The sequence below is a fragment of the Catharus ustulatus genome, chromosome 11 (assembly GCF_009819885.2).
Source record: "Catharus ustulatus isolate bCatUst1 chromosome 11, bCatUst1.pri.v2, whole genome shotgun sequence".
Lineage (NCBI taxonomy): Eukaryota > Metazoa > Chordata > Aves > Passeriformes > Turdidae > Catharus > Catharus ustulatus.
The window spans coordinates 10,511,792-10,532,522 of record NC_046231.1 but is presented as its reverse complement, the minus strand read 5'-3'; the positions used below and the strand labels follow the sequence as shown (position 1 = coordinate 10,532,522).

General features: G+C 40.1%; 1 protein-coding gene across 4 annotated transcripts in view; it reads left to right on the top strand.

The window, feature by feature from the left end:
• Nucleotides 1-1,230: 1,230 nt before the first annotated feature.
• TOX3 (TOX high mobility group box family member 3) overlaps nt 1,231-20,731 on the top strand; it is a 102,274-nt gene continuing 82,773 nt past the window's right edge. The window contains exons 1-5 of one of the 4 annotated variants that reach the window (XM_033069749.2): nt 1,231-1,341; nt 3,610-3,727; nt 11,663-11,687; nt 13,035-13,065; nt 15,600-15,874. In XM_033069749.2, the coding sequence (XP_032925640.1) occupies nt 15,857-15,874 (18 nt within the window). In that variant the 5' untranslated portion in view covers nt 1,231-1,341; nt 3,610-3,727; nt 11,663-11,687; nt 13,035-13,065; nt 15,600-15,856. The remainder of the gene's footprint in view (nt 1,342-3,609; nt 3,728-11,662; nt 11,688-13,034; nt 13,066-15,599; nt 15,875-20,731) is intronic. The other 3 variants (XM_033069751.2, XM_033069748.2, XM_033069750.2) reach the window with 3 other exon arrangements.

The following is a 20,731-nucleotide window of genomic DNA, read 5'->3' as shown; positions in this document are numbered from 1 at the left end:
GATCAGAAAATGCACAAGCTCAAATTAATATTCTAAACAGATCCAGCCCTTTCTAGGAACTTGGTAGCAGTCTAAGGTAGTTCAGATCTGTACCTTAAAGTTAAAGACTGTCTTAGCTGTGTCCTCCTGCAAGAGGATATTTATGTTTTGCATTTACTCCACAGGAGTCAGGCCAAAACCAAAGCATTCAGTGAATTAATTTTTCTCAAGTCCTGTTCGTTGCAGTCACAGTCCCTTAGCTGTGGATCAGAAGTGTTGGTTGTGTGTCCTTGAGCAGATTAGGTAACAATTTATGACTGCATCCTGCTTGGTGTGGCATCTGCTGGTGAATTTAAATGCAGCCTTACAGACAGACCATTATGATCAGTATTACTATTTTAAATAATTTGATTAAATGTAATGGCTTTGGAGCAAGGATTGCTTCTCTGTTGTTTGCACTTGTCTTTGTGGAAGGGAATACTGATTCAGAGTTTGATTTCCTTGGTGCTGCCATAAAATGGAAACTACATAACAATATTTATAGTAATTTGGAAATATAAGGCAGATGGGGCCTTCAGCTTATAAAGATGATTTTGTCTCTTGTTCTTGCTGTTGCTCTGACTACATAAAGTTACATTAGGGGGTAAAGAGTTCACCAGTTTTTGATATAAAACAGGAAAACTAAAGTATCTTACCATGATTCCATGAAAGAATTTTAATATTAACTGAGCAAACAAAGCTTGTGTGTATGATCTTCTGTTACTGTTTAAATTCCCATTATGTTTTGGGGTTTTAATAACTGAAAGTTGCTTCAAAATGTACCTACTGTGGAAGCTAAACTGTTCCAAATATTTTTCCTGACTTAAATCAATTAAGAATATTGTGTTTCATTGTGTACTTATTAATACAGCTAGAGTCTCCCTCTAGAGAGTGTATACATTAGAAGAGACAATTTTTGGAGAGCAAGAAATTACTAGCATAGTGTTGAAAATGTGTTTCCTCCATGAAACATAGAAGTATTATTATTTTTTATTAAATATGGTAATTATGCATTGCATTACTCAGCTTTTCGTGTACCTAGTTGTTTTATTTCCTTATAGGAAGTTATGTTTCTATATAATAGATTCTAATTTTCTACTGGTCAAGATAAGAAAACAACACAGGGATTATAATAATAACAATAATATATAAAACCAAAAATTGATATTTATTCATACAACAAAATTTCCACTTATTTTTTTAAGGAGTCTCAGTGTTGGGATGAGAGAAACCTATCTCATTTTAAAATTTTTTTTCACATCCATCTCAGCGTTGGAAAGAGCAGTGGAGTCAAAGTAATCATCGAGACTTGCATATATACAGGTAAAAGATATTTAACAGGGGCATTACTGCTATCTTCTGTTGTGATTTTATTTACAGTAAATTCACGAATACAAGCCGCACTGAGTATAAGCCGCATCTCTGGGTGTTGGTAAATATTTCGGTTTTTGTCCATAGATAAGCCGCACCCGAATATAAGCCGCTTTGTCGCTCGCAGCGAGGACCCGCGTGCAATTAGTAACAGAACCGCGGGAGGGCGGGGTTTACTGGCTGAGCTAAGGCTGTGCAGGCTCGGCCCGCTAGGGGCCGCTGACGGGGCCAGGTGGCCCAGCCCGGTGCTGCCGCTCGGGGCCGGCCGCCGCTGCCACTGGGCTCGGTCACCCCGGGTCGGCGCTGCCCCGCGGTGGCAGGCAGGGACGGAGCTTCCCCTACTCCTACGGCAGCGGCGGCGGGCGGGGACGGAGCTTTCCCGCGCCCGTGGCGCCGGCGGCGGGCAGGGACGGAGTTTCCCCGCTCCTGCTGCGGCGGCGGCGGGCGGGGACAAAGCACCCCGTCGGCTCCCCGAGCCGCGGCAATGGCTGCGCGGGGCTCCCGTCGGCTCCCCGGGCCACAGCAATGGCGGCGCGCGCTCCCCCCCCCTCCCCGGGCCGCAGCAATGGCTGCGCGGGGCTCCCGTCGGCTCCCCGAGCCGCAGCAATGGCGGCGCAGGCTTCCCCCCCCTCCCCGGGCCACGGCAATGGCGGCGCGGGCTTCCCCCCCCACCTCCCCGGGCCGTGGTAGGGGCGGCCCGGGTCCCCCCTCTCCTCCCCGGGCCGCGGCAATGGCGGCGCCGGGCCCCCCCCCCCGTCTCTCCCCTGGGCTGTGGCAGAGGAGGAAAGAGAGCTCTCCCGCCTCTCTCCCCGCCCCCCGTGCTGCCTACAGGGAGCCAGGCTCCACCCGCAGTGCAACAGAGTAGCGATTTGTAACAATCGCAAAATGCCAACTTTGCAGCAGCTCAGCTCAGCACTCTGGCAGGCACTTCTGAGGTTGTATTAGCCGCACCTGATTATTAGCCGCATTTCTGGTTTAGGAGCAAAATCTTAGTCAAATTGGTGCGGCTTGTATTCGTGAAATTACTGTAATTAATGTCAGTTCACCTGTGCACAGATGGCATACTGGGTTGGGTTCATAAAAGTCTGTGAATCCATTAACTTCAGGTGAGACAGCAATAAACACAAGCTGAAACCTGTTCATTGAATTGGATTGCACACACATGTAGGCTTATTTCTATGTTAGTTTGGGCACTCTCATTTTTCTTTTGTGTTCTCTTCCTTCAAAAAGTGAAAAATCTTACCCAGATTGTAGGGGAAAGCTTCTAAATACAATGTAAATAAACACCTGAAAAGAGATAAATCTGTGATACAGCTTGTAGTTTTTTATCTTTGAGTGAAAAGACAAGGATTGACTGGTGCTGTCCTTGCTTTTTTGTTCTTCGGCAAGAAACATAATAGGAGAGGGTGAGTCATGAGTATGTTACAGGAAACATGCAGCTCAGGAGTACATTCTATTTGTGAGGCAGGCTTACTGAAATTGTACTGTGAGGAAAATTCTTTGCATTGGCAGTGAAAAGTCTAAGAATACTTTTGCAGCCCGTAAATGATCAACTGTGTGTGTAAATGATAACCAATGTAGCTTTTAGGATGAAAAGTTGTGACATAAGTGTTCAAATGACTTTCATGGAGCACTCAAAAGATAAATAATCCTTCTAATATCAATGGGGGTTACAGATTATTTGCTGAATGAAAATGAAAACACTTTCACTCACAAAGAACATAGAATTTCATCACATTCATATATCACGAATAAGCTGTTGAAAAGGAAGATATTTACTGGAATTCAGAAAGAATTTTCTTGAGTTCTTATGGTGATAATAGGCCCTCTTTCTCTGATGCATCACTCAGCAGGTGTCAGCATTGAAAACGTGGGCCTGAAATTTTTACATGGAGTTTCCTCCATTATATTATTATTTTTTAAGAACAATAAATAGTGTTTTTCGTTGAATGCAAAGAAGAAATTTGTTTTGACTGTAGAATGTGATTCTGGAGAGGAACAGCGTGTATTATCCAGTGAATCATACTTTTCAAGCAAAAAGCAGCATACAAGAAAAGATCAAGGTTTATTATGCCTCACTTACTATCAAAGAAAAATGTAAAGGCAGATGCAATGTTAGCAAATTCGTGGCGCTCTGTTCACTTTTCCACAGCAGATGAATGACTGTAATTGATGGACTGGTCAGACAGACTAAAACAAAATAACATTTGTCTTTGACAGATCAAGGATTCACCTGCTTTCTTTTTAGAGAAAAACATGAAAGCTGGAATGAAGTTTTATTGGAAGTGATGCACCTTCATTGTCAGTAACAGGCAAATGAGTAGTGGAGTGACAGAAGGTAAGCTCAATGTTCATATTTAATATTGTATTGCTAAAAGGCATGGATTTTTTCTGCGTAATTCATACTTCTAAGAGCAAGATTGAACAGGACCCAGTGTTTAGCAAAGAGTGAGGATGCCAAATGGTTTTTCAAAACTTACTGTGTGGAACAAAGTCACTTAACTGCTCAGAATACTTCAGTGTGCACTGTAGACTCAGCAATATGGAAAATAACCAGAAAGTCCTCCTTCTACCAACTTTTCTCCTTCTTGCTGGTTGCTATTCTTCTTTATGATATACCTAACGACTCCTTCTGGTTTTTTGAGGGGTGTTGGTCAGTATGGTTAAAATATTTTGGAAAGCCAAAAGTTATCTTTGTACCTTAGGGGAGAAGAGCCCATTGACTTTGGCAGACAAGATCTTTTGTCCACATACCTCCCTCCCATCCCGATGGGACTGTCCCTTAGAACTATGTGAAACAAGCAGAAGATATAGTTAGTGGTTTTATAAGTACAATTTTATCCAAAAATTTCCAGTTCAAAGAAGGACTTGCAGAAAAAAAACCCACTATTTAAGTCAATATGTATTATTTTTCCCCCCAAAAAATTAGGGTGCTTCAAAAAATGAAGGAACAAGTTTTATTTGCTGCCATGCTATCTAAAGTGCCTGGCCTTTGCAATAAAGAAATCCAGCATATAAAACAACTTTTCCAATGAAAGCTGAATAAACAGTAAGCTAATTGTGTTTAATTTGTGAACTATTAAATTTGTGATAATGCTATTTAAACACTATGGTTCTCTACTGCACTTATCTGATATAATTCTTTCTTTGCACACGACCATGCCCTTTCAATATGCGTTGTCACATCTCTGATAAAATGGAGTTGAGAGTCATGACAAAACCAGGAACATCTGGGAAATGAGAACAGAAAAGCTGAGTGTCAGATAGCAATCAATGGATCACTTAGGGCAATTATGCTTAAGAAATGAAGGTAGTGCAGATGATGTAATTTGCACATGATCAGGCTGGTGCAGGGAGTCAGCCCTGCTCCCCTTAGGCTGTTATGGAGATGCCTGTGCAGATGTCTGTCCTAGAAATGCCACACGTCCAGGAGAAGCTGTCAGCTCCCCGAGGAGCCGCCCACTGCAGATGAGACAGAGCAGGGAAATGCCCCGTGGCAGAGCCATCCATTAGGACAATCTGTGTGAGCCATGCTCTAAAGAAATGAGTGAACTGGAACAGCATGGAACACAAATCGTAAAGCACAGAGAAGTTCTCCTTCCAGTCAGTTTAACCTTCCTGCCTTAGTCCAATCCTGACACCTCTCCAGTGACACATAACTTAACTCTGTTTTGCCAGGTCTGTCCTTTCCCATTTGTCCAAGTTTACTATTTTTGTCATTTCAGCTTAGCTTATTTTCCTTTTCTACATTTTCTAGTGCAATTAGTTGAATGATTTTGCTCCCTTCCTTTTCACATCATGTCAACTAATCACTTGCCTATATTTCTCTTGCCTCAGCTGGGCACATTTCTGTTATGCAACAATTCAGCTTTAAGCTTCTCCTCTTAGTGCTGCCCCCATTATTATTTATTAATGCTTTGCACAACTCTTCACCAAGAACTTTGACTTATCTTAAAGACTTTCAATAATTAAGTCCCACAATAAGCCTATAAAGGATGCAATTATATTATCTATTTACCAGATGGCTAACCAGGAACAGACAGAAGTTAGCTAAATTGCCCTGGGTTAAAAGTTGGGGAAAGACAGCACTGGGAATAGAATCCAGTGTTAGTTGAGTTTCTCTGCCAAAAGCTTGTAGTACTACAAAGTGTGTATACCAGCTGTTGGGGAATCACTGTGCTGGCCCAGAATTGTCCTGCTCTAGCTAAGAGCTTAAGATCTATTATTGAATAGGTTTTCAAACTCAGTCCTTGCCCTTTTCTTTCCTAAGGGGACAACAGAAACATCTGAACTTGTAAACTTGAAATGAAACTCTGCTGATGTTTTCCCATCTCCTCTGTAGCAGTTCTGTAACTGAGTGAGATCTATGCATATCTGGATTTTTTTTAAAATTGTGTGCATTATGAAGAAAACATTTTGAAAAAGAGGAAATCATTGTTTGTCTGTCTATCAATCTATCTGTCTGTCACAGTGTGAGCCAGTCAGACAGCCTGCCCATAGCATCAAAAAGCCATGCTGGATTTGTTATCTGTGCAACCAACCATCTGGACTACATACTGAATTCTCTGTCACCATTAAACAGAAGAATCACACTTTGTAAATAGTGACTTTAAGGATTTTTTTTCCCAGAGCCACTTATTTGGTGAGACTGGCAAATTCTAACCAGTTCTTGTAAGTTGAGGTCTTGATGTCCATGTTCATCCCATTGTCATGTGTATAATCTTCTTTGATATGTAGAATATTGAACAGAATAAAACTTATGGACTATTCCAGATGCAAGGTTTGCAGTGGATTTATGAAAGCATTGACATGGTGCTCTAACTATTTTCATGAAGTATTTTAGGATCGTTTTAAGTCTTTGGGATCATTTTAAGTGTTACAGTGGAGACCTATAGTCCTTTCATGATCAATTAATACGCTGATCTTGAAATCTCATTTTAAACTAGAGATGCCTAATTCTCATGCTTGGAATTAATCTACAAGGATAATTCTTATGATGGACAAAAGTACTGATTTTCTTCTGCAAAAGTTGCAGTCAAAGTGTGATCACTTCTATAAGGTTGGTCCCCATGCTTCATGGAGGGAGAGCTGTTGTCATTAAGTTGTACACATGAAGAAATGCCTTTTTTACCTCATTTTGCCTTGCACTACCTATGAGTTCCTGGAAGCTTTCCAGTATGAATGGTGAGGGCAGCAATCTCCAGTTATCCTCAATACATTTCCAGATCTTCAGGCATGTGTGTATTCCAGTGTCGAAGGTGATGCCTTCCAGTAGGACTAGTTACAGTATCTTGCATAAACTCACTGCAGTTGCAGAAGATCTTTAAGGGCCATATGAGATTTGTCATGAGGAAGATTAAATGCTGAAATCTAGATGGTCTTTCTACTTTGGGGAGGAAAAAAAGCCCATCCATATGAAATTGTGCTCATTACTGAGGAAAATAAATTCTTGTCTGTCAAGCAAATGGCCAGGCTTTAGAAAAGGTTAGACTTGCACATCAATTACTAGGGAAAAACAACACCTGTGTACACTAATTACTTACTTAATGGAAGGTGTTCAGATATAGGGTCAAATTCTCCACTTGCATCAGTTGTATGCCAAAGAAATGTCATTTTTGTCAATGGAAAAACCCACTGATTTACACTGCTGGGTGTTAGAGTAAATCAGGTGAATGGGATGTTATGGTGCACAATAGGAATGTCATTGTAATAAATAACACCTTTAACTTTTAAATGTAAGCTTTATATGTTCTTACATGATCAATGTCCCTTTAAGTACTGTTTGAGTTAATTTGAGTGCAGTTTTGTTTAGTCTTTGTCTCATGTTTGTTGACTTTTTACTCTCCTTGCTATGTCAAAAACATTTTGATGCTATAAATAAGAGCATGGATTAAATACATTCTTTGTGACAAGCAATGTGCAGTGCATTCACTTCTTTCTTCTAGAAGGCAGATTATCTTTTTCATTATTTTCTATCTGCGCGCTTCCAGTGTTCTGGAGATCAGTAGAAGTACATTTAGACTCAGTTATGGAAAAATGATGTTATGCATATATGTATATTCATATTCTGCTTGTGACAGATGTGTGCTTGCACCTGAAAATATCCACAGTCATACAAACTACAGTCTTAAGAAGTTGCAGAATCCATGGCATTGGTTTTATTTACTACAGGAGTTGTGTATGATGCTGTGGTACAAGAGCTTGTGTTATGATGAGATTGTGTATGATTCATAGGTTAAATCAATTAAGCTTAAAGTATTCCCTCTGGCTAAAGAGGTGGGTGTACAAAGGATCAAACTGGATCAAACATCATGCATCAGGGGAAGCTCCCTGTGCCCTGGCACTTGAGGAGTTGTGTCCTAATTCCCTCCCCCACCAAGTATTCTGTAACATGCCTGATGTCCTGGCAGGTATCTTTATGTTTGTATGGGTATGGCCAAACCTTTTACAGGTGTAAGTTGACTTGAGTGGAATTGTGTGTTTGCATTAAGGGAAAATTTCGTGGATGGTGTGCACTGCACCCACGGCAAAGGGAGACTGATCCTTTTTCAAAATCTGATCTCCCTGTGGTACTCAGTGCAGTAGCAGTTCACTTAAAAACAAGAAACACACAGGAGGAAACATCAAGGCCAGTTAGCTATACAGTCTAGGTGCACACAGAAGACATCATTGTATATTTTCACCAAATATCACATTTAGCCAGTAATCTGCAGGCAGGGGTAAGACAGGAAGAATCTTTCCTTGTGTAATGTCCTAGGGCTCAAAAAGTTCAGTGACTGTGAAGTCTACTCTCATCTCAGGCAATTTTATTTCATATTTGTCTTCATTATTGAGCACGGTTCATATTCTGTTCCTCGGCTCACTGCAGCTTCATTGCTTCATTTTATGTATCAGGAAGCCGGACAAAGCTCAACTGGCAGCAGGATTTAGACTTTTATTAAGTCAGATAGAAATCATCTCACTCAGTAATCTGGAAAGATGGTGAGAAGTCATGAGTTTGGCAGGATGGTCTTTTTTAATTATTGCAGATTTCTGATCTACATTTCCCTGCAGTTTAGCATATTGTTGTGAACTTGCAATGTGAGTGTCAAACTCCCCTCTAGTGGTTGCTGTACACAGAGAATAAACATTGATTTAGCTTGATGACAAGTATTTAACTCTGGACAGAAAAGATGACAATTCATATGAGATTCTGATGGTTGCACATAGTGAAATTTATTTATTTGTCTTTCTTCCTCTTCTAATGATTTAGTTACTTCACATGTTGAAATACTGTAATTAAAACATGATTCATTGTCAAAGCAAACAAACAAACAAAAACAAACAAAAAGAATTATGCCATTGTGCTCTGCAAAATGCGAATGTGCCACCTATTGGTGATGCCTCTGCACTTCTTGATTGCTCTCCAGCAGGTCAGTGGCAATGTCACCATGAACAATGCCAGTTGTCCCAAACCACACAACAGGGCTGCACAGCTCTGTGCCTGCTTGTATTAATGCAATACTAGTGCTGCAATAATATAAAAGCAAGAACTGAGCAGTAAGTGTGAAATAAAGAACTGAGTGTTAAAAATGTGCAAAGAATAGAGTGACTCATTAAGTGTCATTATGATTAAAGAGTTCCATTCCTTGCTAACAGAGTTCTCAGCAGCAGATTGTGAAACCAGAAATACACTCTGCAAGGCAGAAGTTTTTTGCTATGTGTGAAGAGGAAAGATATGGTGAACTTGTATGTTTCTCAGCCATCTGAGCTGTAAATTTGCACCTCTACAGTCCTCTCAGAGAATCTGTTAATAACTTTTTGGAAGCTATTCTGTTTGAATCCTTTAAGGCAGTAAGATTGGATCCTGCCTGCACAGGGTCCATGCATGGAAAGGAAGAAGCCTCGGGACATCTGACACTGTAAACTCTGTTGTGAAAGTTTTGTTTCCCAGTTTTCAAAAGCAGCCTTCATTCATCCTTTATGTGTATTCAGAATTGTATTTCTGTTGATTAAATATTTCACACAGGTACCTCTGTTCTTCAATATGTGCCAGTGATTAAACCTGTCTATGGAGGAAGTGAAAACTGTATTTTAAATCTGTGGTCCTTCTAATTTGATTTTTCTTATAGTTTATACAGCAGTTACCAATTGTCCCACTCTCCAGGATAGTATTCAATCACTGCTTATGGTAGAGTCCCACCTCTATTTAATTTCATTTAGTAGAAAAAAAAAAAATCAATCTTTTTAGTTTCCTCAGTCTAATAGACAAAAAACTGCTATTTCATAAAAAATTCTAAAATGCATTCTTGTTCATAATCTTACTACTTCTTTATGGCGTAGTTTTGGTGATGGTTTGGTGCAGGTTTTGTGCTTTGTATTTTTTTTTTTCTCTTTTTTTTTTGTTAGTGGCTCAGCTTAGTGAAAGGACGGAGTCAACCCTGACTGGCTGCAATAAGCTAAGCACTGGTGTGTGACATTAAATGTACACACTGGAATGTAAGATGTCATTGAAAACAAAACCAGTTCTGGAGAGATAAGGTAATAATAAGAGCCAGCATACAGCAAGCACAATTAAAGTACACCACAGTGTAATATTTGGCTAATCATCTAAAAATATTGGTTTTCCTTAAACTTGAGATTTGTCAGAATCACAAAACAACCCAGCAGCCTAGATAAATGTCAGGGTGAAGAATCAAAAAACACATTTGAAAATATGGGGTATGTTGTTATACCCATAAAGATTGTAAAGCAATAGCTGTGTCAGGTCCTCTTAAAAATAATACGCTTTCATCTTATGTCTCAATGTAAGAGCGTCTTTTTGAGCAGATGTTCTGGGAGTGCTCCCTCCCTTATGCAATGACAGAAGCATAGCAATGCTCCTAGAGAGGTTTACCTTTCAGAGCTGACAAGTGTTAAAAGAAAATGGGGGGTGCGAACAGGTTTATAATCTACATCACAGATATGTGGGAAAGGGTTTTAAAATACACTGTGTAAGGGAGAGGAGAAAAATCAGACACATTAAATAAAATCTATATAAATAGTAACAGTGAAGTCATACAATGATCTTTAGCAAAATAAGCCCCACTAAAGCAGACCATGAGCAGTGAGAGCTGCTATTTCTTATGGGATGCAGTGATAAAGAAATTACATACTTATTTGAGAGGAACATAAATAAAGATTAATAGGTTAATGAGTTATTTTCCTTTCATTACTATACTATTGTACTTTATTATAATTGCTTTGCACTCATTTAATTAAATTTGAACTAGGGCCAACACAAGATAATTTGTTTTCCCTGTACTAAACAATGAGTATGCAGATTGGAAGTACTGAAGCAGTAATCAGCCCTCTGTTTGCAACACTTTCCTACTCTGAGTAGACATTATAATTGATAATTTGATTGTTGCAGCACTCCGTGCAATATATTTTAAAGCAACATTAACATAATGGAAATTATGTTGTGTGCCTAATCCAAGCTTTTCACTGTGTAAGTATATGAATCCATTCTGTAATGAATTAGGGCACTCTCCACCAAACATGCATACAACCTTTACATGCCTCATTTTGGAACAGAGCTGTCTCCTCTAGTCTCCAGTCAATGTCTTCCCTATCAAGTTATATCACTTAAGTTGTGCACAAAAAGTGCTAAAATAGCTAAGCTAAGCATTTCAATGAAGGCTGATTTGTTCTGAAATAAATCTGTCATTAAAACTAAGTAGGTTTTTTATAGTCCCTGTGTAATTTTTGCATTATTTCCAAGGAAGGTGTTCATACTGTCCATTAGATTTTATCTTTCCATTGTCTCTTTCCACCTTCTGAGAAGCCTACTAGCAAAGAAATGATGTGAGATGTTGAGGTAGGACTTTTCAGTGCCTGTAATATAAGCAAAAGCTACCTCATTATGTTTCTTTAATATATTGAACTTAGGAAACAAAGCGCTTTTTTTCATGTTCTGCAAGAATGAGAGGAAAAGGCTGAGGTTCTGTTTGATCTTTTCTTTATCCCAATCACTTGCCCACATGCAGTTTTAAGAGGAGTTGGTGTCTGCATGTCCTGACCCAGTGAAGTCCTGAGGATGGTGGGACAGTCCTGAGCAGTTGTGTGCCGCCTCAGCAGCCACCAAGGTTGCCTTGCCTTTCAAGTTTGGGCCATGAAGAAGAAGTGAAAAAAACAAAGTGAAGTGTTATGGCTATAAAACTCTGCCAACTTTGTTTTCTGACAAAATAAGAGTGATTTTGCTTGCATAAATATTTGAGTCACCTCATTTAATATTTGCCTGTTTACTTTACAGCCTGGAGTGTCCCTGTACTAGAAAGGTGAGTTGTGGGTTTGTAAAATTAGTTCAACTTGTTTGAGAAGACTCTTGTAGAGGAGAGTATCTCCCTTACTGTCTTTTAGAACTGAGCTTGCTAAGTCTCTTATGGTTTTCCTTATGCAAGAAATCCTACTGAAAATAATCATGATTAGTATTTTAGAGAAGTCATGATGAGCTTAAGTGTGCTGCTCACTGGAGAGCAGTGCTAATGAGTGTGGAGTGGCACAGGTTGCCTGCACAGGTGTCTTTTGCTCTCCACCAAGTTTCCAAAGGAAGTTTTTGAAGGAGATAGGAAGCCTGACTGGCAGGCTTGATTTCCCTTTTTCCCCCTCTTCCAGTGTGTAATTCCATTTCCTTTTGCTGACAATTCTTTAACATCATTATAAAGCCTAATATATTAGGAGAAATGCCACTATAATACTCCTGGAGCTGAGAGAAAATTAGAAGTAAAGGAGAAATGAATGGTGTTACAGATATTTCAAAAGGTGTCAGAGAGTGCTCCCTGCATCACCACCCAGCTCTAAAACCACTGATCCTCTGAGAGATCTCTGTCTCTCACGATGGTCTGACACTACGTGCTTCCACTTTTATAGTTTCAGGATTTCTGTGGTTTTCCAGCCGTTTAATAGGAACTTGGGAAATCCTGCCCCAGATAGTTTCTCTCTTGCATATGAGTTTTCACTAAATAGGTCCCCAATTTGGGGTCCAGAAGTAATGAGGTGGGCTTTGTGTCTGTGAAAGGAGAGATGGGGCTGGTTGCCCGAGGTGAGGCTCTGTGCTTTGGGAAGGAGCTGGGAAGCCAGGATCCCTGCTGGAAATCAGGGTGCAGGGAGCTCCTCTCATCTTCATTCAAAGCCTGTAGGAGATTTCTTTCCTGCACTTAGTAGCACAAAGACAGAAGCCTTTTGTAACTTGTCTACTGTGAGGCCTAACCAAAGTCTCCTGAGTCTTAATAAAGGTTGCAATCACCCTCAGTGCAGCTCAGTTTTGCAATAAAGGTTGGTGCATTTCAATAACTTTTGAGTTTCCCAGAGACAGGCTTTGCCTGAGCAAAGAGACATGGGATCCATGACAGACAGGGCATCATTTAGTGCTCGTATCAAGGAGTGGTGGGATTTTTCCACACCACCTTAGAATCTGTTACGGTGGATTATGCCTTCAGAAAAACTAATTTATAATGTCTCCAGTAGAAAGTGGATCATAAGTGCTCTGTCTTTTTATACAAAGCCACTGCTGTCAGCCCATAAGGCAAATCCAGGGAGGCTTCTGTTTTCCATTTACCGTACTTTCCAATTGATTGGTCAGTGGTGTGTATCCTTTTTCAGTTTCTTTATTCCTTCTCTTTCAGACTTGGAATATCATTGCCTGAAATCCTGAGGGTAACATTATAGATTTCTTTTTATTTCACACAGAGTCCTTTAAACACACAACATACCTGAATTGCCCCTCCATCTAGCTTTAAATCAGTCTGGGTGTGTAACTCAAATCACAGACTGAATGCTATAATATTGCTTCTTTGCACAATTTAAAAGGGACTAAAAAGGGAACAACCCTTTTCATAGGTGTGCATAATAAATATAGCATGACTAGAGATGTAAGAATGGGAGAATATTTTGATATGAGGTGTTATAACCAAGCTGGGTTTATAGTGAAATCAAAAAGTGCAAGAAGAAAGAAAAGCTTTGAAAAGCATGAGGGGATCATGGAAGGGTATGGATGTAAAATAAAATAGGAGATTTTCAAAGCCGAAGTTTTGTTGTAGCTAGAGAATTCTACCTGCCGTCCAGTGTGGATATTTATTTGGGATAAATAAAATAGCAGTTGAGATTGTTGAAATGCATATATCAATCATCTCTGAGATAAAGCAGGTGGGAAAGATTGAAAGATTACAGAACAAAGGGGAAAGTGTAAGTAAAAAGAAGAAAATAAAAGAAGTCTGTGTGAAGGCTAAGATAAATAAGAGATTTTCTGAATGCACAAGAAATGAGGTCACTGGAGAATGCAGCTGAGTTTGAGAGACATTGCAAAGTTAACCTACCTCTAGTTGAGAGAAATACATTGTTTAGATGTTAAATTCTTTGAGTCATTTTTCTCAATGAAGATAATGATAATACAAAGAAGAGACACCAAAACAGAAAAAGAAGTTTATATAGACTCTGAATACTGACAAAAATTAGAACTTCAAGAATCAACCCAGATTTCTGGGGGAAACTGAAACACTCAGGAGGAGACATGAACATGCTGACCACGTTATTGGAAATAGTGCCTGGCTGGAAATGCCTGAAGACTTGTAGTCATGGACTGTGAGTTCTTGGCAGATTTTAAGTCATGACATATGGTTTGGATAGTCTGTGGTTACAAGAGAATATTTCTGTACACAGAAGTTCCCATTATCCCATTATCCTTGTGTACTGTGGGCCTCTTCAATTGAGAGAAGGGCACCAAAATGAGACCAAGGTGAGGTTGATGTGGAGGAGCAGTTGATGTGGGAGGCCACATCCTCACTCTATTTGAGTCAGGGTATTTAAACACAATGAACTGTGCTTAGGAGAATAGGAAAGACCAGGTAAAGAATGTATAACATGCTTTCAAAGACAGCCCACACCAATGGAGAGCAATAAGACCATAGAATTCTCAACAGAAAAAAAGAAAAAAAAATTAAATCAAAGGAAAAAAATGAACAGCAAAAAGAATCGGAGCATGGTGTGAAATGCAAATACAGAAGCTTCATGTCTTCATGTAGTCTGATACTGGTGAAGCATGACAGTATCATGGTAATGCTCAAAAGACCACTCTCTGGTTTTAATTATCTTTTTAAAAAGTTATTGTACAATCAGAAAAGCTTCAAAACCACTGCTAGTATGGTACAAGGGCAGAGAGACCTTAGTTATTTGTTAGAGAAAGCAGGTCTATAGAACAGAGGAAATTAGGAGGTCATCTCATTGAGTCAGAGATAATTCTGAAGGGAATAGGCAGGATAAATGCTACCAGGTTAGTTGAACTCTTTTGAGATGTAAGAACAAAGGAGAAGAACTAGGAGAAATCAATGGCCACTGTATTTATTTGGAATTCCTTAAACAAATTGGGACCAATTGCATATATAAAATATTTCATTAATGGCAGCAAGAGGAGGAAACAATTGAAACAACAATTTAAAGGGTTAGTGTAGCTAAGGTTTTAAAAACATAGACATTTAACATTAGCATTTAGAAGAGCTATTTTCTTTGCAAATGATTATACATAATCTTTTAGCAAGGCAGATCTATTGCAATAGATAATAAAAGAAGGCAGAAAAACTTAAAAATAGGAATTTTAATTTAGAAGTGGTTATAACTCTGGTTATTGGAAATTTTCTTGTGGTGATTCCCCAACAGCACTAGTAAATTTTGTATGGAAAGAGGGAGTAAACACTACTTTACTGTATATACTTCTGTGTCTCCCATTTATCCTGTTAAAAAACATGTATCGTAGAAAGGATTGTGTCATTAGAGGAGTTACTTGATTTTTGGGTTTGGTTGGGTTTTTCTGGTTTTGGGTTCCTTTTTTAAATTAATTTAAATTTGCATCTGTGCAGAGGAGTACACAAATGCACACATCTCACATACACACATATATGTATTTGTGTGTAAATTTATTTATTTATCTATGGTATAATAATCCAGAAATTTGTATGCTGTAGTTCTGAACTAAAACTGTGAAAGCCCTTCAGGAATCAGTGCTTCCCTGGAGCTCTGCGTTTGCTTCAGCCATGGTCCTCTCCTGTAACACAAGACTTCATGGAAAAGTGCTAACTGAAATGGGGGGTAGAAGGGACACAGGAATTTTTTTGCCAGAGAGAAATAAACTCCTATTCAAATGTAAAAATGCAGAATTCTGTACGTGGACTAACAAGTCCTATATTTTTTAATATTAGGAGTCCATCAAAAGCTGAGCTGAAGCTGTAACACCCTGCCTGGAAATGGGAGCCTTGCCACGAGAGTGATGATGGATCATCAGACTCACTCTATCAAACAGAAAACTCACTCTTTCAAACAGAATCTCCAGTAACTGAGGCTCAGGTATGATGCAAGACCACTTCTGTTCACCCAACGATGACCGCCTCTATAGAAGCTGTCAGCAGAGGTCCCTATGGTCTGCTGAAACCTGGAGCTTTCCTCTTCTTTCAAGGATATGAAGATGGACACAAATGTAAGTTAATTGTAAAAGATGAAGCACATTGAAGAGTGGAGATAGGTGTATGATTGTGAGGGTGAATGAATATTGAATTGCTGTACATTGAAGCAGTTAGGAACATTAATTAGTCTGGATTTAAAGTATTAGAAGGGGAACATGCACTATACATGTACTTCTAGGGTGTGTGCCTGACAAATTACCATATATCTGCATAACCCTAAAAAAACCCTATAGATTCAGAGCCATTCCTGAAACTTGCCTAATTTGTGTTTTGCTTCACTAGGCACATAGAAAAGATAGGATTTCCCTTCTCCTTCTCAGGCAAAGTGGGTTCCAAAGTGGTTCAAATCCTGGTAATCCAGCCTGAGGAATGAAATATTCCTGAAAAGACAGGATATGCTGTCTGAAGAACAGATCTCTGCCAGAGCTGCTGCTCTTACAGGCACATCCAGGCTGGCTGTAAATGAGGTTGTTCAGGCAGTAATGTAGCCACAACAGCTCAGAGCTGCACAGGGCACGCTGTTTACCCAGTTTTTCAGCCATGGAACAACATTCACATCAGTGAATGCAGTGGAGACATACCCAGAATAAGAATGTGATTTATTCTTTCAATGTGAGAAGCAGCTATATGTTCAACAAAGGCTTTCCTTAGACTAATGGCCAAAGTAGGCCCCAGTGCAGCTCCTCTATAGACTGAGAAGAAAGGATTGTTTGTTGAGGCCCAACTGTCCCCAAAACCCAGTCTGCTGCGTGGATTCCGTCATGTATGAGTTCTCTGCTCACTTCATTGTCACGGGTGTTTCCGCAAGCCTGCCATGCACAGCATAACTGGGGAATTTACTGCTACACTTGCTGATAGAGCACATAATTCAAAGTCCTGTCACAGCTTGGAAAGAACAGATGACTGCTACAGAACAGTTTAATATATATAAGATATTGTTTACCAGTGGATTACAGGACAATGTGATTTTTCTATAGATCCTCTCATTCTCAAGGAATGGCAAAGCATTTAATGAAGGAATGAGTTAAGAGTTGTGGTTGTTCAGTCCAGAGCAATGGCTGGTTTAGCCTTTCAGTGCAAAATCATTATGTGCTCAGCAGTAGCTCACAGAGCCATGGCCAGCAAGGGCTGTCGTGCTGAGACAGGGACACTGGCCTTGACACTCTCTTTGTCCCCTCAAACTGTCTGTGGTATTGCTTGCTCTCTCCTCAGATGGGCACCAATGGAAGAAAGAAGGAAACTTTTGTTAATTTTGAGGTTTTCCCCAGATCCAGTGACAATAACTTTGACCATGTGGAGCCTTTAATTGTGACTTGCAAGAGCTGCAGTTGGGCGAACCCTGGTTTTTGTGTAGGAACTTTGTTCTTCACAACTATTTTCTAGTCAGCAAGTGCCTCCTGTATTCTTGGGAAAAAAATATCTGCTCTCCTGCTCCAGTGTGGGTAGCTACCCTTCCTGAATCGGTTAAACAGCCAAGGAGTAAAACTACACCATTTTCTTTCCAGGGAGACTTGAGTTCAGCTGAATTCCAAAGCCAGTTATGCATGTACTTCATGTAAACTAATGCTCCTGAAAACTACTGCTTTTTAAACCCAGTTTATAATATATCACTCATTTTGGATGCTACTCATTTGAAGCTTTTTGAAGTACTGTTATTATTTGCATATCTTTAGAGCTGATTTTTGGATGTAACACTTCTGTGTTCTTTGCCTTTGTTTGGTTTAGGTTGTCATTACAGAAAAGACCACTCGTCCCAGCAGTGAAGTCTGTCTCACCCACGTATTGCAAGGACATTCAAGGATGTGGTGCAGAGGAAATGGTTGTGCTTGCACAGCCAGCTTGCATGTTAGAACTGCACATTAGAATGGTCTTGGTGCTTGCACAATTTGCAGTAAACTTGGCTGGAACTGTAGGGTAGAAGTCTTTGCTCTAAAATGAAGGTGGTCAGCTGAAGAAGGCAGTGTAAGTCTGTGTGTAAGTCATGCTCTAAGCATGAGCCCTGGTGATGGATCCCCAGCTCTGCTCCCCCTTTTTCAACCCGTGAACATCATACAGAGGTGGATCAGCACAGATCCACAGCCCAGCCTGGGTACTGGGTGGATCACATGTGGGACCCCAGGGCAGGACAGAGATTGTGACTTCATGCTCCACAAAAGCAGAATTTCTTCTGGTTGGGCTTAGCTCTAAGAAGCTGTTTGTCATGCAGGTTTGCTCCCATGGGGCATGTCATACAGGGCCTCACAGCTCAGTGTTTACACACGTGAATGCTCTGGTTTCAATCTGTGAGGACAAATGCAGATTGATTGAGAAGACAGTACCCCAAAGGTCTCTGATTCAATCAAACACTTCAACATATCCCTATCTTCAGCCATGTGGAGTGTTTAGTTTTTAATGATACACACATTTGGACAAAAGCACAAGCTGTTCAAGAGACTTGCTTGAGCAGAAGGAGAGGCTGTGTTGATCAGCTCTTTTTCTGCTGGAAATTATTCATTCAGGTCACCCTTTTACTGTAAAAGTTTGGGAGCAGGAATGAGTCATGCCAAGAGCTTAAGGGGGTGGAGAGGCTCCATTGGATGCAGAATGATGGAAGAAGTGTGAGAGGGTGGAGAGGAGAAGAGCCACTGCCCCCCATCCTCCTGATCCTGTCATGGTCCTGCATGAGGTGCCTTTTACTGGTCTGGCTGCTGCTCCAGCCCAGGAGCTGCCTCCTGTGTACAAGACTGATTTCCCAGTGCCCCTCTGTGACTGCCATGCCTCCTGTGGCCCTGCATTGGTGGCTGTCTGTGTCCCTGGGCTGTGCCCATCACCCTGGGCGCTGCAGGTAGAGCCCCATCCCCACTCCCACCAATGCTCTCTGGGCAGAGGAGCGACTTGCAGAGTTGAGGCTGTGATTGCTGTGAAGGGTGTTGCTGTACCTCAGCAGGATGGATGTCACTGAAAGTGAGAGAAGGGGAAGAAAACCCAAAAAAACAAGTTTTGAAAAATCTTTATCAAACAATACCTGTTGTGGGAGCTGCTTTCAGTGAGATGCAAATGCATTTTCCTTTCATTTCTGCAACGGTTCTGAGCTGCTTCATTAATAACAGACTTGTTTGGAAGACTGACAAGATGGGAACCAGCACTGTAATTACACTGCTCTTTTTGTGAGGACTGCCATGAAAACAATGCTGTGTTCTCATTTTCTCCAAAGACAAGCAGGGAAACAAATTTCTAACACCTTGCCCTCCATTGCAGCTGGACACTGTTCCAGACTGACATGAATCAATTAAAAGTGAAAATGTAACCCATTAAAACATTATCAGTAAGCTTCATACAAAAGAAAGCATTTCTACTTGCCTAATTAAAGAATGAGAAAAGAGTATATATTTTTGGCAGTAGTTGTGGAAGTATTTTGCTTTTTTTTCAAAAGTCATACCATCATAGCACAAACAATTAACAAAAGAAAAATGTTTCTTTTTCCTGGAGTTGGCTAATTAAAAACTTTCTCCCTCATGAATTCACTGAACACTGAAGGAGACATTTCATGGCTTTTTAGCACCCCAAATGTCATATTTATATTTCAATTGAAAAACTGTATTATTGTGAACTGCCATACACACAGCTTACCTGGATTCTCTAAATTAAGCAGTGATAATCTTTATCATTGCTCTCTTGACTTTGTTTCAACATTCCTTTTAATGCAAATTTCCTAATCTAACTTGTAAAACATTTAATATTTAGAATATACTCCTTTGAGATCCATCAAAAGAGGCAAAGCTGCACAACAATGCCTGGTGCTGGAGCATTGTGAGCCTGCTACAAAGGAATGAGGTGATTCTTTCTTTCAGGTCAGAAGGTCAGGCTTCACTGCATTAATTTTGCTGAGTCTCTTTGTTATTTATAACAAACAAGGTCATTTATTTTCATTTCCTTGTTTCTAATTGCATGCATCTCCTTTGGAGTATGAACTCGGTAAACAGGTGGCTGAAATGCTGGGGAAAATACTTGAAGCTGTTCCAGAAATAGGGCATGTCCCACACTGGTAAAGCAATTTGATGAGTTAGAGATTTAGTCATAGCAGGATGTGCACCTGCTTGAAAGCAAACACACTTCTCTTTGGCACACACAGATACATGCAAATTAAAAGAGATTATTTCACTCTGAATAGTGGGTTGATATTTGATCAAATTTAACACTGTATATTTTAAATAAAGCCTTGGTGTGTATTAGTGAAATACAATCTCTTTTCAGCTGCTTTTGATTTTTTTCAACTTCTCTTTGAATATTACAAATGTATGATATTTCTTCACTAGCTGAGCCTACAAAGAGTGTGTCTCTGGAGGAGAACTTTATCAGGGGATCTTTATGATGAGAACTACCTACATGCACTGGAAAAAAATGGGATAATGAAAAGCTAGGATGTTTGACAGACAAGGAATAAACCAGATCTTAAATTTTTTATTCTAAAATGAATTCCCACAAATTAAAGGGCATTCATTGGAGTGAGAGCAGTATGTCTTTTTAATCCTGTAAACCCCAACCAACCCCACGTTTCCAGGCAGCCCAAATGGAACTCCTAAATATATTCACGGGCAGCTTTTGCATAGGTAGTTATCAAATTTGCATTTCAAAATACTGGCACTGTAGAGCTAAATCTGTGGCTGCTTTGTCCTGAAAGACGTGGACTACCTTGATTTCAGGGGCATTTTAGAATGTAGCAGGAAGCAGTAATTGTCTGGCATGACTGAGCTTCTGTTGTTGGTGGTTGAGAACAGGTCCAGGGCTGAATCCATGAGGGAAACAGAGGGAGATTTCTTAGCAAGGTCTTCCAGTTGCCCAGAGAATGGGAAGCACCGTGCCCTGTGTCCACAGGCTCTGCACTGGGCTTT